General features: G+C 37.5%; 1 protein-coding gene across 2 annotated transcripts in view; it reads right to left on the bottom strand.

Moving 5' to 3' along the window:
• Window positions 1-16,221, bottom strand: part of PRMT3 (protein arginine methyltransferase 3) — a gene marked incomplete at both ends in the record, with an annotated part of 124,146 nt that overhangs the window by 77,519 nt on the left and 30,406 nt on the right. For both annotated transcript variants that reach the window (XM_080704827.1, XM_080704828.1), the window contains one exon: window positions 2,493-2,592. In XM_080704827.1, the coding sequence (XP_080560953.1) occupies window positions 2,493-2,592 (100 nt within the window). The remainder of the gene's footprint in view (window positions 1-2,492; window positions 2,593-16,221) is intronic.

The following is a 16,221-nucleotide window of genomic DNA, read 5'->3' as shown; positions in this document are numbered from 1 at the left end:
GAGGAAAGTCCAATGAAGAATATAAAACTTTGATAGAGCTGGATGTGATGGCGCACGCTTGCAATCCCTGAGCTTGGGAGGCAGAGAAAGGAAGATCGTGCAGGTTGAAGCCTGCCGTGCTGGCTTAAGAGACCCTGTTTCCAAATTAAAAAATATAAAAATAGGTCTGGGAGTGTAACCCAAAGGTAGAAGGGTTTCCAGGAACCTCAGTACCACAACAAAACAAAAACAAAAACAAAAACATAGATAGGTTGTGATTAGTTTTCTGCATTTAGCAGGGTGATTATAGTTCATCACAGATTATTATACATTTAACGAAGGTTCCCAACAAAAAGAAATTATGAATGTATGAGATGAAAATACTAATTATCCTAACTTGAGCAGCACATATTATATACATGTATAAAATGACACACTGAGCACCAAAAATATTACAATTAGAAAAAAATTAAAAATAAAAAACATTAGTGCCAGTGTTTTTTTTTGTCTTTAAGTTTTTTTTAAATTTATTTTTATTGGTGCATTGTAATTGTATATCACATTGGAATACAAGACTTGAGAGGATTACAAGCACACATTATCCAATTAGCCCTCATCCAGTCCCCATCCCATTCCCTCCCCCTCCCTTGATCCCATGCTTGTTTGGTGATTAACTTTGATACATTTGTTTATGTACCTCCTGGGTTTTAAAGAGGCTCCATCTTCCCCTATTCCATACCCTCTGATTGGTCACCTTAATTGCTTCACTATAGGGCCCTTTCTATAGCTCAACCTCTTCCTGTTGCCCCTTTCCTCCTAGTTATTGCTTATTAGGGGAAGGCATCTGGTTTTTATTTTCTGCAATATTTCTCTGTGCATGCCGCGTTACAAGTACCGATCCCACTCTTGACAGCCCCAGTAGTGGCCTAGCTACCCGGTGGACTGATCCAGACCTTGCTGGCTCAAGCAGCGGCCTTGCCTCATGGGAGGCCCCAATTCTGGTCTCGCTGGCCCCGACACCGGCTTAACCCCTCGGCTGGCTCGGATCCCGGCCTCGGAGGTCTCAGTAGCGGCCTTGCCTCATGCCAGGCTCCAAAGCTGGCCGCTGGCCCCTGCACTGGCCTTGCCTCACGGCAGGCTCCGATCCCGGCCTCGCTGGCCTTGGCACTGGCCAAACCCCTCAGCAGGCTCCGATCCTGGCCTCGGAGGCCTCAGTAGCAGCCTTGCCTTACGGAAGGCTCTGATGCCGGCCGCTGGCCCTGGCACCGGCCTAAACCCTCAGCAGGCTCCGATCCCGGCTTCGGAGGCCCCAGCACCGGCCTTGCCTCACGGCAGGCTCTGATGCTGGCCATTGGCCCCGGCACCAGCCTAACCCCTCAGCAGAGTCCGATCCCAGCCTCGCTGGCCCTGCAGTGCCAGTGTTTAAAATACTAAAAAGTGGCCGGGCGTGGTGGCGCACGCTTGTAATCCCCGCGCTTGGGAGGCAGAGACAGGAGGATTGCGCAGGTTCGAAGCCAGCCGCGTGCACTGGCTTAGGAGACCCTGTTTCCAAATTTAAAAAAAAAAAAATGTAAAAATGGGTCTGGGAGTGTAGCCCAGAGGTAGAAGGGCTTCCAGGAACCCCAGTACCACCAAAATATAAATAAATAAAATAAAATAAAATAAAATACCAAAAAGTAACTGCCAACAACTCTATGCTTAGCTCTAAATTGGAATGCACTACCACATTAAATCTAAATATTTCAAGAGTTCCCTAAAATTTCTATTTTGCTGGAATTGTTACTATATTTATTAAAAATTTACAAAAAATAATAAAGGAAAGCTTATTTTTTAATTTTTTGATAAATTTATTTAATAAAAACATGCCTATTAAAGAGAACTTAAAATATAACAACAAAAACTTAAATTTTCTAAATGGTTAAGAAATTTTTGTCTATGAAAAGTCTACCTTCATAAAACTGGCATATGAATAACTCAAATCAGCTGAAAAATACCTTTAACTTGAATTTATATATATTTTAACTCATGTTTTCAATGGCAATCTATGTAACATAATTTAATTTTATTATCTTAGTAATAGCACTAAATTCTATTTTATCAATAAAGGACATTGATTACATAATCTTATGAATTACAAAAATAGGACATTTAGCACAATAGCAACAGCAGAAACATCATGTTAATTTTTTTATTAAATAGTCTTACCATGTCCTCATAAGTTCTTAGGGACTTTTGGGCAAACACTATGGCCTCTACAACTTTAGAAAGTGAAAAAAACAGTAATCCTTTATTGTGATTTTTAAAAGAAAAATGTATTTAAAAAAAAAAAAAGATGAATAGCTAACAAATAAGTTATTATTTTAGAATAACTGCCATAAAGATTGTTGCTATTTTTAAGATACTCCAACCATTCAACCATTTATCAAATACAATTAAAAGAGCAGAAAAATGGCTACCTTACTGATTAAATTTCTAGGTTACCAGTTAAAGTAATTTTCCCTGTAAACACTTACCATCCACTCTGATATAATAACATCCACTTTCTCTACAGGAAGACGAACTTCTTCAATCTTTCCTTTAATTAATGTAATTGTATCTTCAAGTTTATTCAGTCTGAAAATTACCATAATAAATCGGATTACTAGGTTAAACTGATTCAGAAAACTAGCTAAGTTACATAATTTTTTGCCAACTCTTCATATGATTTTGTGATAGAAAAAGTATGCTCAAAGTTTATTTATTCCTTGTGCATTATAACTATTGTTTGGTTTCCCTATGAATGCCCCAAAATGTATCTAGTTAATTTGGCAATACACTAAACCAATAATAAAATCTTTTGCTTGAAAAGATATTGAATTTTATTAAGAACATTAACTTTTATAGAGATTTGTATAGAGAGTTTTCAGTATTTTTCTGGAGAAAAGAAAGCCTTTTCAATAAACAGTGCTTGGAAGACTGGTTTCCATACGTAGAAGAATAAATTTTGACCCCAATAATCTCTCACCCTGCACAAGAGTCAACTGAAAATGAATCAAAGATGTAGAAATCACTAGAAACTTTGTAATTACAGGAAGAAAACACAGGATCACAACTCTCCAACATAAAGGCACTGGTACAGACTTCCTCAGTAAAAAGAAAAGCTCAGAAAATCTTCCTCAGTAAAGCTTAGACTTCCTGAGCTTTTTCCCAGAAGCTCAGGAAATAAAACTAAGAATCAATCAATAGGATGGCATCAAATTAAAAGGCTTCTGCATAGAGAAGGAAACTCAAATATGAAGACAGAGGATAGAGAATGGAAGACGATCTTTGCTACCTACTCCTCTGGTAGAGGATTCATATCTAGACCATATAAAGATCTTGAAGCCAGGTGTGGCTGTGCACACCTGTAATCTCTGTACTTAAGAGGCAGAGACAGGATTGCAAGTTCAAGGCCAGCATCAGCAACTTACAAAGCCTTCTGCAAATTTGTGAGACCCTATTTCAAAATAAAAAATAGAAAAGGTCTGGGGATATAGCTCAGAAGTACAATGCCTCTGGGTTCAACATCTAATACCACTAAAAATAAATAAAATAATCTGAAAAACTTAATTATAAAACAACTCAAGAAATGGACAATTCAATCAAATAGACACTTCTGAAAAGAAGTACAAATGGCCAATAAATACAATAAAAAATGTTCAGCATCATTAGCAATCAGGGAAATGCAAATCAAAACTGCACTGAGATTCCATCTAACTCCAGTTAGAATGGCAATCACCAATAATACAAATAATAATAAATACAGGTGAAGATGTGGAAAATAGGAACTCTTATTCACTGCTGGTGAGATTAAAAATCAGTACAAACACTACAGAGATCAGTATAAAAGTTCCTCAAAAAGCTACAAATGGGAGCTGGGCATGGTGGCACACATCTGTAATCCCAGTATTTGGGAGGCTGAGACAGGAGGATAGGGGTTCACAGCCAGGCCAGCCTCAGCTACTTAGTGAGGCCCTCCCCAACTTACTGAGATCCTGTTTAAAAAAAAAAAAATTGGACTGGTGGTATAGCTTGGAGGAAGAATGCCTCTCTGGGTTCAAACCCCAGCAACACACCCCACACCCCCACCCCCACCCACACACACACACACACACAGAACCACCATATAAGCCAGCTATACCACTCCTCAGTATCATTACAAAATGACTGAAGTCAGAATACTATAGTGATACACATATATCCACGAATAGATAATAAAAATGTAATGTAGATACACACAATGGAATTCTGATTGTCACACAAAAGAACAAAACTATATCATTTGCAGGAAAATGGATGGAACTGGAGAGTATTATGCTGAAGTCAGCCAGTCTCAGAAAGTCAAGGGTCATGTATTTTCTCTCATATGTGGAAGCTAAAGAGAAAACAGAAAATGGAAGAGAGTTCAGATAAGTGAGGAGAGAAATAAGTAAAATATTGAAAGGGGATTGGGGGAGGGAGGTAAGGACGAGCAAAAAGATAACTGATGAAGAAAACAGTTCACATAAGACTATGTCCATGTATGACACAGCATGTATCACCACCAATCTCACTAACATGTACAGGGGACCAGGGTCGATCTGGAGGGAAACACACTAAGTGCTATGGCTCAGCAAGTCCAGCTGTATCACTACGAACCTCACTATGATATATAATTATAATGCACCAAGTTTTAAAAAAGATAACAGGTTCTACTTTTGTAGATATGTACTATCATCTTAAGTTATCTTAAGACATAACCTCCTAGCTTTATTTTGCTACATTTTAAACACAAAACAGGTATATTGAATGGATAGTAAACTTTATCAATTTTTCCCAGCGAATAATGAGATGATCTCAATCATTTCTCAACAGTTTTTCTGGATGATTTTCTCACATTTAACCAACGTTACATTCCTGGGAGAAACTTTACCTTCTAAAATATTGCCCTATTAGTTTTCTTTCTCATTTTGGTTTTGGTACTAGAGATGGAATCCAGGGCCTCCTGCATACAAAGTACACACTATACCACTGAGGTACATCCCCAGCTGAGTTTTCTAGTGTTTTTATTAGGATACACACACACACACACACACACACACACACACACACACACACACACACTCATGAGTGAGTAAACTCATTTTTCTGCTCTCTACTGTCTTAGTAGGGTTTTGAAATCGAGATTTTATCAACCCCATGTATTGATAATTTATTATTGACAGAGATGACCTGCTAGTAGAAAGGAAAGAATGGTCTTTGTAACAAGTGGCATCAGGACAACTGGGTCTTGTACACAGAATGTAAAAATGAAAAGTGACAGAGAACAAACCTGTACCACTACTTTACCCCACAGCAAAAAACAATGCCTCATAGATATGGACACAAATGAAAAGGGCCCAATTATAAAATATTTAAAGATGAATATATTCTCCAAAACCTCAGGATGGGTAATTATTTCTTACTCAACTCATAAATAATGGCAAGCTTAAATAAGAATGTTGCTGAAAGAGAACTAAGAATTTTAGTTTATCAAAAGACTAATGAAGAGAGAGAAAAGACAAGCAAGGATGAGACAATATTATTGTATTACATAAAACTTACAGAGTTCAAATCACAAATACATATAGATTGTCTATAAATGAAGAAAGTTATAATTCAAAAGAAACTAAGCAAAAGACATAAGCAAATCCAAGAAAATCCAAATGGCCACTAATCACATAAAGGGGCAACAAATCTCATTAGCAGTCATAGAAACAAAAATTAAAAACTGTAATGTGACACTGCTATAAAATCAATTGGAAAAACTTTTATAAGTCAGACAATAATAACTAGAACTGTTATAAAGTACTGGTGAAGGTATAAATTGATATACCACTTTAGAAAATAGCCTAGCAGCACCTAGGAAATTTGAAGACAAGTATATCCTAGATACTGCAATTGTACTGCAAGTATTTGCCTTACAGATGTTTGTAGGAAGGTATATGTGCAAGATGTTTGCAACAGAATTGTTTACGGTAGCCCACCTGCAGAATAGTGGATGTGGGCAGGATTCTGAAGTAGTAGCAGTTTTGTGTTGTCTCTCTTGCTTTGTTTGGTTATCACTTGTCTAACTGCATTTGCTACTTATGCATACTTATGTACATTAATGCTCATTTATGTTTTATACTTTGTATCTGTTTTATTTTATACAAAATCTCAAAAAAGAAAAATGCTCATGTTTTTCAAAAAGGAATTTAAATAAAATTCTTTCTGAAGTTGCCATAGTTGCTTGCTATCTAATGAAATACTCATTAAGGCTTTAACAATAATAAACACTTCAAAGAAAATTAAAGGCATGCTTCTGAAAAGAGTAAAACACTCCATTTCCTGGAAGTATCTTAAGAATGGTTATGCTGCAACAAGATCTGTGTTCTGTAAAAGGCCATCTGCTCATGCTGTTTATTGTCTACTACAAGTCATAATCCTATTTGCATCACTAATTACTTGTTGTTCAAATATGAATACAACAGGGAAGATTGGGATTTCAGAGAACACACAGAAAATAAAGGCAAAGCCCCCAAATTCTCAATAATTTAGATTAAAATAGCTCAGCACTGATAATGTCCATAAATACCTCTTTCATGAGACTGTTAAATCTTTATTAACATGTGATTTTTCCATGCATGAAATAAAAGTATAGATTTTACATAGTTTTCCCAGGTGGCTCACACATAGCACCTTACTTCAGCATAACAGCCTTCTAAATGAATACTATCTTTGGAAACATCTGCTGAAAAACTAGCCCAGCTTTTAGTGTATAAAATATGATATCCTACCCAGGTGTGCTGGCACACACCTCTAATCCCAGTACTTTAACCTGCAATCCACCTGCTAAGACAGGACTGCAGGTTCCAGGATAGCCTTAGCAATTTAGCAAGAAAGACCCTCAGCAATTTAACAATACCTTGTTTCAAAGTAAAAGAATAAAATAAAATTGGGGGTGCAGCTCAGAGGTAGAATGCCCCTAGGGGAGTTAATCCCTAGTAACACACACACAAATACACTATAATAAAAAGCTATTTTAAGTAATTATCTTAACATAACCAACAATTAATCAACTTTTACTGAGTAGAAATTTTGTTAGAACAACACATACTTTCCTATCTTATTTCTCATCTTAAAAGTAGCAAGTGAAACTTTTACTTGTTACAGGGACATCATCATAATTAATTATCTTGTACAAGGCATACAGAGATAAAAGACAGTCCATTCACCTAAGAATATGGTCTAAATGAGAAAGAATATTAAACAGCATACGTCACTACAGGAGGTCATATAACAAAGCTTTAATAAAGTAAGTGATAGCTAACTTTTGCCACAAAAAGCATCACAAAGATATATATGGGTCTGGGAATAGTAAAAGATTATGCTTGTACAAAAGTGTGGGGGTGTTGGGGTGGGGAGAAAGAGAGCGCGCGCGGGTGTACGCAAATTTCAAGAACCATGAAAAATTTAGTATGACTAGAGCCACAAGAGGTAGTATCAGGGACCAAGCTAGGAGGTAGATGTGATGCTTAATAAGTATAGATTTTATTTAAGACAATGAAGTAACATTTCAGGATTTTAAGAATAAGAAATATAGGATCAAGCACCAGGTATGGTGGCACAGGCTTGTAATCCCCACGCTTGGGATGCAGAGACAGGAGGATCATGCAGGCTCTAAGCCGGCTGCGCTGGCTTAAAAGACCCTGTTTCCAAATAAAAACATAGAAATAGGTCTGGGAGTATAGCCTGGAGGTAGAAGGGTTTCCAGGAACCCCAGTACCACAAAAAAAAAAAAAAGAAAAGAAAAGAAAAATATAGGATCAATATTGTAATCCACTTTACCCAAAGTAATTTAGATAAAAGACCTGGACAAGGTTCTAAAGAACATGGGGAAACAGACAAGCAAACACCATGAAGCATCAGGGCGTTGAAAATTAGACCAAAAACTTTGAAATTACTAGAGAAGGGTATGGGTTCAATACTCCAACGTATAGGCACAGGCAGATACTTCAATAAGACCCCCGAAGCTCAGGAAATTAAAGCATGAATAATTAATAAGTGGGACAACATTAAAAAAGTTTACGCTCATCAAAGAAAACCATCAAAAGTCTAAAAAAAGAGCCTACAGAGTGGGAGATCTTTGCCAGCTACTCCTCTAATAGAGAACAAATATCTAGAATATACAAATTACTTAAAAGACTTAGTCGGGCTTGTAATCCCAGCATTTGGGAGGCTGAAACCAGAGGATCGTGGTTCGCAGACAGCTTCAGTTGCTTAGTGAAGCTCTTTGCAATTCAGTGAGACCCTGTTTCAAAATAAAGAATAAAAAATAGGGCAGGGGGTGTAGCTCGGAGGTCGAATGCCCCTGGGTCCCATCTCCAGACCCGTAATAATAATAATAATAATAATAATAATAATAATAATAATAACAACAACAACAACAAAAGACAACACTAAAAAAATAATAAACAGGAAACTGAACTAAATAGACATTTCACAAAATAATACAAATGGCCAATACATACATGAAAAAAATGTTCAACATCATTAGCAATCAGGGAGACACAAATCAAAACTACACTGAGATTCCATCTAACTCCAATCAAAATGACAATCATGAAGAAGTCAAACAACAATAAATGCCAGTGAGGATATGGGGATATAGGAATTCTTCTACACTGTTGGTGGGAGTGCAAACTTGTTCAGCCACTCTGAAGATCAGTGTGGAAATTCCTCAGAAAATTGGAAATGGCTCCACCATATGATCCACTTATACCACTCTGGGGAATCTTTCCAAAGGAACTGAAATCGGAATATTACATGCATATCCATGTTTATAGCAACACAACTCACAATAGCTAAATTACAGAACCAACCTAGGTGTCAATCAGTAGATGAATGGGTTACAAATTATATAAAACACATAATAAAATTCTGCTTAGCAATAAAGAAAATATTATGTCACTTGCAGGAAAATGGATGGACCTGGAGGACATTATGCTAAGTGAAATCAGCCAGTCAGAGAAAGTGAAGGGTCATTTGTTTTCTCTCATATGCAGAAGCTAGGGAATAATTGGGATATGAGAGTGACTTTAGATAATAAAGGAGAAACTGCAGAGGAACCAGGGATGTAGTCTGGGGACCAATGAAGGAATTACTTCCACTGATATTACGTCATATATGAGAATACCAGTGTCAATCTCAATATACTGTATGGGGAAGGGGGGAAAGGGGAGGGAACCAGGGGAAAGCGCACCAAGAGCTGTGTGCATGTATGTCACTATCACTGTATGATGTAAGACTATAATGCACCAAAAACGGTATAAAAAGAGGGATCCTTTTGGCACTTGGAATGAATATATGTGAACCTGTCTTTTTCTTAAATGGGTGCTATGAGTACTATTTATTCGGGTTTTTAATATATTTGTAAACAAGGCATAATTATAAAGTAAATAGACATACTATAAAATATAAAGTTAGCGATTAAATGATTCTATAAGCTCACTTAGAAAAATATATGGATGACAACAATTACTTTTAAAAAATGCATCAGAACTGCTGGCATGGTGGCATACATTTGTCATCCCAAAACTTAGGGGGCAGTGAGAAAATTGCAGGCCTCAGCAACTGAGTGAGGCCCTCTGCAACTTAGTGTGACCCTGTCTCAAAATGAAAAATAAAATAACGCTGGGGATATAGCCTGGAAATAGCCCCAGGGTTCAATCCTCAGTACCCAAACAAACAAATGCATGCATGCATGCATGCATGAATACATAAATAGTATATGAAGGGGAGTGAAGGAATAAATAGACTTGCCTGAACCAGGTCTTACTCTCCTCCCCTCAAGAGAGAAAACTCATACCCATTATCTTTTCTAAAGAATTTAGTCCTCTGTTCTTAAATGTAAACAAGAGGCTCCTTAACCATATAGGGGTGAAGACAAATATATGTACAGATTATGAAAAATACTACCAGAGAGATATAAACACAGGGCCCAGACCTGGACCCAGAGCAAAGCTAGGCCATGAGCTGCCCCCCTCACTTCTGTTTACATGTTCGAGCTGTGGAATGACTTTTTTATACAGTGAAAGCATTACTGGAGTCCTAGGCTAGAGGACTGACTCTTGGGGTCCCAAAGGAGGTCCAGCCACCTGCCTAATCAAATGGAAAAAGTAACCGTGAAAAGCAGCAAAGGGACTTGAATCACAAGAGAAAGAGGACCAGGTATGCTAGGCCTGTGTTCAGAGCTCCCAGGTGATAAGAAAAGGGCAGCAGAACAGAAAAATGAGTGGCCTAAGGATCAGCTCAGGACTGCCAGGCAGGACCCTGCCAGGGAGACAGGAAAGCTGGTATGGCCTGGATAGCAGTTCTATTCATCACAAGCTGTCTGTAGATCAGACTTACTCTTGGGATCCAAGGTGACTGATTCACAATGAAGGCAGCAATGCCAAGTTTGTTTGCTTTCTTGTTTTCTTTCTCTCTCTCCCCTCCCCACTCCTTCCTTCTCCCCACCCCCACCTCCTATATGCAGGCTCAAGTGATGACTCACTGCTTTTGGTGAAATCAGCCTCCAAGACTTCACTATAAAAATAGTGCTGAAGGGATCATCTGGATTCATTTCTGAAAACCCAAGCTTTGGTGATGGTGATTTAACTGGCTTTGAACATGTGATGGTCTAGGTGTTAAAAATTCATTAATTTGTCCATCAAATTCACTATTTATATTGAATATGCCGGGTGGCTGGAGCATACCAGTCCAATAAAAAAAAAAAAAAAATCCCTGCCCAACCTTGAGGAGCTGATATTTTAGTCGAATTTACATTCCTATGGACTTAAGCTCTGTGACCCATGGCTCTTAAAACTGTCAGGAAATACACTAAAATATCAAGTGATGTCTAATAGGAGATCATAAGTCATTTTTAGTTTTTTCTTCATCTTCTCTTATATATTCAACAAAAAAACATTTTTTTTCCCTTTCTTCTTTTTTGTCTTCAAAAAGAGAAAACTGGTCAGCCAAACTGTTCTGGCTGTACCACAGGGAAGGGAAGACAGAGAGCAGTGGGGGGCAAAGATAGTATATACATCTCAACCAGTTAAGTGTAGAGGCATTACTGCAGGTGAGCGATACAAGAATGTTAATAGGCAAGGACTTGAAAAACATCATGACAGAATGGGGACAAGTTTTAGGAAGATTAAGGATAGCCAAATATCAGAACTGTGTCTCCAAGAGGTACTCCTAGTAAAGGAGAAAAGTCAATTATGAATCCCAGCTTTCTAATGCAAGAAGATGCAAGTAAACTCCCCTGGGTAGAAAGGGCTCTTGTGTCTGAGATTTGGAGCTAGGGTGATAAAGTAGAATCACTTGGAGTTTGGACGTGACTCTGCCATTCCTGTTTTCTGTTGCACTTCTTTTTCCTTCCTTCATTGTACCCTTTGCTGTTATAAACCTTAGCCCTAAGTACAGATTTTAGAGTTGTGTGAATTTTTCTAGTGAATTCCTTGGCTAGTCTAGGGGTGGTCACTGGACCCCAACACAGGACCACTGTGTGAAGTGGTAACTAAAGAATCTTTGTATCCCAGTGGGAGATGGCAATGAATTTAGGTATCATTTAAGCAGCAAAATATTTTTGTCATTTTAGTCTTATCAGTGGTTCAAAATTCTCTTCAGTTTTTATAATTCACTATTCTATGCTATTTCTATTAAACCCAGAAACAAACTGTGATTAAACATCCCTTATTTAAAAAATTTCTGCTTATGTACTTTGTGATCCTAATTCAAACCTTACATATCATGCCTGTGTGTGTGTGTGTGTGTGTGTGTGTGTGTGCGCGCGCGCACGCACACACACATGCATGCTCGCACACACATATGCTCCCACATTACTGGGAATGAAATCCAGGGGCTTTCTTCTTCTGAGCTACTCCAGACTATAAACCCCAGTCCTGTCTATTTGATATTTTGAAACAGAGTCTTACTATGCTGCTGAGGCTGGCCTAGAACCTGTGATCCTTGTGTTTCAACCTCCCAAGTACTGGGATTACAGAGGTGTATCATCATGCCCAGCTATGATCTCAATTTTAAAAGCCACTAGTTTATTCTAAAACCTTTAGCAGGTTATCTGCCATGAATCAGACATTTTGATGAGTTTAAGGACTAAAATGATGAGGAGATAAGTCCTGTCCTAGATGCTAGAAAAGGACACTTAGATAAAAGTGACAACAAATCAAAATGTTCCCCCTCACACTCTGGGGAATGAACCCAGAGCCTCACACAAAACAGGCAAGTGCTCTACCCCGCTGAGCCATGGCCCCGGCCTCTGCAGGCTTTTCTTAGCTTTTCCTCTCTAACAGTATTCTAGACACAGGCCATATAAAAGACTGCATCTGAACGTCATCCTGAGATTGAAAGCACTGCATTATGGCCACATGATGGATCAGCTCATGAAGCACCTCTGTATTAACACCCAAAGGTCAGAATAAAGAGCAATTCCATGGCTGAGGCAATGACAAACCAAAGGCAGCAAGAGAATGGCAGAAACATCACGGGAAGCTAGCTCTGCTTCCTGAGGGGGAATACTGTATCCAACTGTTGGCAACTGAATGGCTTTGCTAGCCTTAGGTAAGGCTCTGATTATAAAACAATCATTCGTTGCAGAGTTTAAAATATAATAGCAGAAATAAACAATTTCTCATTCTCTTCCATATAGCACTTTTCAATTCTATTTGCCTTCACTAATATAACATCCTAGAAAATTTATGTCCTACTCTGTTCAAATCTGCAATCTCAGAACAGCCAGGCTAATCTTCTTAAACATTTATGTCAGTTTATATAAAACAACTAAAACTCAGCCCATTCTAAACTTAATTCTTAGAAATCCTAGTTCATCTTTTTATATTAGGAAATAAATAAAAACAATTTTATTATTTTGAACACAATTCAAGGGTTGTAAATTACATATATTTAGACGAATAAAGCATGTAATTAAAAAATCCATCTTTGATAATAAATGGTGGCATGGGTGTGGAAAAAGGAAATTTGAATAGGAAGAGGCATTATGGAAATAGTATGTAGGTTCCTAAAGAAAAAGACCACCATAAATCCAGCAATCCCTGCTCAAGGAATATTCCTAAAGGAGGTGAAATCAATACCTCATAATATTACTGAAGCGTCATTCATGACAGCCAAGATATGGAACAATTTCTCTGTTAATGGATGAATGGATAACAGTGCTGCTGGGTATGGTGATGTACAACTGTAATCCTAGTATTTGGGAGGCTGAGACAGGAGGTTCAAGGTCCTTAGCTCAGCAATTTAGGAAGACCCTTAGCAACTTAGTGAGACCATGTTTCAAAAAAGGGCTGGACCTGGTTACACAAACCTATAATCTCAGTACTGGAATGGGAGGATATCAAGTTTGAGGTCAGCAATGTAGTGATACCCTGTTTCAAAACAAAAAAAAATTTTAAAAAGGGCTGGGTGTAAAGCTTAGAGGTAGAATGCCCCTGAGTTTAATTCTCAGTGCTACATACACACGAACTAAAAATAAAAACAAAAAGGAGGAGAGGGACTGGAAGAATAGATGCCCATAGATCCAATCCCCAGAACCAGAAAACAAAAACAACAAACCCAGGCAAGAAGGACCAAAGGTTTGTGGCCAGCCTTGGCAGCTTTGCAAGGCCCTCAGCAACTTAGTGATACCTATTTCAAAATAATAGCTCAGAGGTAAAATTCTGAGTTCAGTCTCAAGTGAACACACACACACATATATTATATATTAAACAATGGAATATTATTCTGCTTTAATAAAGAAAACCCTAATGCACAAGGTGTACATTCACAAACATATAAAAGTCAATCACTAAGGAGAACACCAAGGGGGGGGGGGACTCGGGGAAGGGCTAAATGAATGATGTATGCATATATGCCTCTACCATCCTGCCTCATTAAGTATGATTATAATGCATTGATAATATTTTAAAAATCACATTGTACCCTGGAATGTATACAATTATAATTTGTTAATTAAAACCAATATTAACAAATATAAAATTTTAAGTAGATAAAGAATACTATGACATATAATGCTAATATATGTTTTAGTGTCTCCTTGATGACCTGATAGGGATCATTTCTAATGTCATTCAAAGTATTAGATACAAGTACCATGGAAGAGAAATATACTGGTAAAATGATAAAAAATAAAAATATAAAAAATGAAGAAAATCCTGCCATTTGCCACAGCATGGGTGAATGCGGAAGACATTATGTTAAGTGAAATAAGCCAAACAGAAGGAAAAATACTGCCTAAGCTTATGTATATGTGGAACAAAGAAAGAGAAACTACAGTGATTACAATGGATAGGGCATGAGATAAGATATGAGTGGGGGGGGGCGGCATCTTGCTTTTGTACCAGTAGGCAAATGGAGAAATACAAAAGAAATGTGTGGTTCCTGATTCAACAAATGGGAACTACGGTCATGAAGAGAGTGTTTGTCTATGTACTAAGACAGTAAATTGTTCCTCCTTATTTTTTTTTTTTTTTAGTTCTTTCATTTTTGAAACCAAAGTTATAGAAAATACCTCTATAGCACTACTAGATTTGTTTTTTCTAATTATCAATAAAACCCCCATGCATACGCCTCCCTCCATTTTGTAGTTTTGGAAAATGAGCAAGTAGATGTACAGAAAAGGCCAAGGAAGTAAATTTATGTAGGTCAAATGATAAAAAGCACATAAATGGCTTTCCCAGAGCTGAATAACAAAAGAAATATTAATCCTCAACACACTGAGTTCTGTAATATATCTTAGGTCTTCTGACTAATAAAAGTTATCAGAGCACAGTGACACATGCCTGTATTTGGAGTACTTGGGAGGCAACAAGAAGGACTGTGTGGCCAGCGTCACGAGGCCCTCAGTAACACAGTGAGACCTGTTTCAAGATAAAATAGGACTGGGGGTGTAGCTCAGTGGTAGACTACCCCAGGTTTAATCCCCAGTACCACCCCCCCATACATGAAAACAACAAAAAACCCTAGGGTTATGTGAGAAGAAAAATATTATTTTTAATCTGCATAGAATTACTGTGAATATCTTTGAGTAATAATTTTAAATATTTTCAAGATTTTTAGTACTGATATTAAATAATAAAAAATTGAATTATAAGATTTATACAGATTGGCTAGACCAATTTGTTTGAAAAATTATGAAAAATAATATTTTAACAATTGTTTTTGCAAAGAGCTCTGATATACTACAAACATTTCCACTGTGCTGCTCCCCTAGAACTATAAACCTACATTAAAAAGTTAGAACTATAAACCTATATAAAAAGCAATAGGAGAGCCAGGGTGGTAGTGGTGGTGCACATTTGTAATCCCAGCATTTGGGAGGCTGAGACAGGAGGATTGCAGTTCACAGTCAGCCTCAGCTACTTAGGGAGGCCCTCTGCACTCAATGAGACCCTGTTTCAAAATAAAAAAATTAAAAAAATAGGGCTGGGAGTGCATCTTGGAAGTAGAATGTCTTTGGGTTCAATCCTCAGTACCAAAAAAGAAAAAAAAAAAAGTAATAGAATCATGATAAAGTGTTAAGATGAACACAGAAAAAGAAACTGGGAATTAATTTCTCTATAATGGAAATTTCCATCACAAGCATTTCTTCATTAAGTAACTGAAAATCAACTGTATACCTAAGAAACATTAAACCAATTTTTTTTTTTCAGGAAGATGAACACTATACCCTTCAGCACTAAATTTTATAAACAATGAATTTGAATGTGATCACAGTATAAATATTTTTCTAAAATAAGTACTAGGAATCAGAGCTTCTGTGAAAAAAGTTTTTCTACTTCTCCCATTAAAAAATTAAAATGAAAGCACATGTAGTTCTATCGTGTATAAATAAAAAGAAAACAAATTAAGACATAAATGAAGCCAGGCACGGTGGCGCATGCTTGTAATCCCAGCATTCGGGAGACTGAGACAGGAGGATCACGGTTTGTGGACAGCCTCAGCTACTTAGTGAGGCCATTTGCAACTCAGTGAGACTGTTTCTTTCTCTTTTTTCCTCTTTTTTTTTGGTGGCACTGAGGGTGGAACCCAGGGGCTTTCTACCTCCAGGCTACACTCCCAGCCCTATGTGTGTGTTTTTTTTAATATAATTTATTTGGAAACAGGGTCTCACTAAGTTGCTGAGAGCCTCACTAAGTAGCTGAGGCT

This window comes from Muscardinus avellanarius (genome assembly GCF_963383645.1).
Source record: "Muscardinus avellanarius genome assembly, chromosome: 1".
Taxonomy (NCBI): domain Eukaryota; kingdom Metazoa; phylum Chordata; class Mammalia; order Rodentia; family Gliridae; genus Muscardinus; species Muscardinus avellanarius.
The sequence above is the reverse complement of the archived record's forward strand: the minus strand, read 5'-3'. Positions and strand labels throughout refer to the sequence as shown.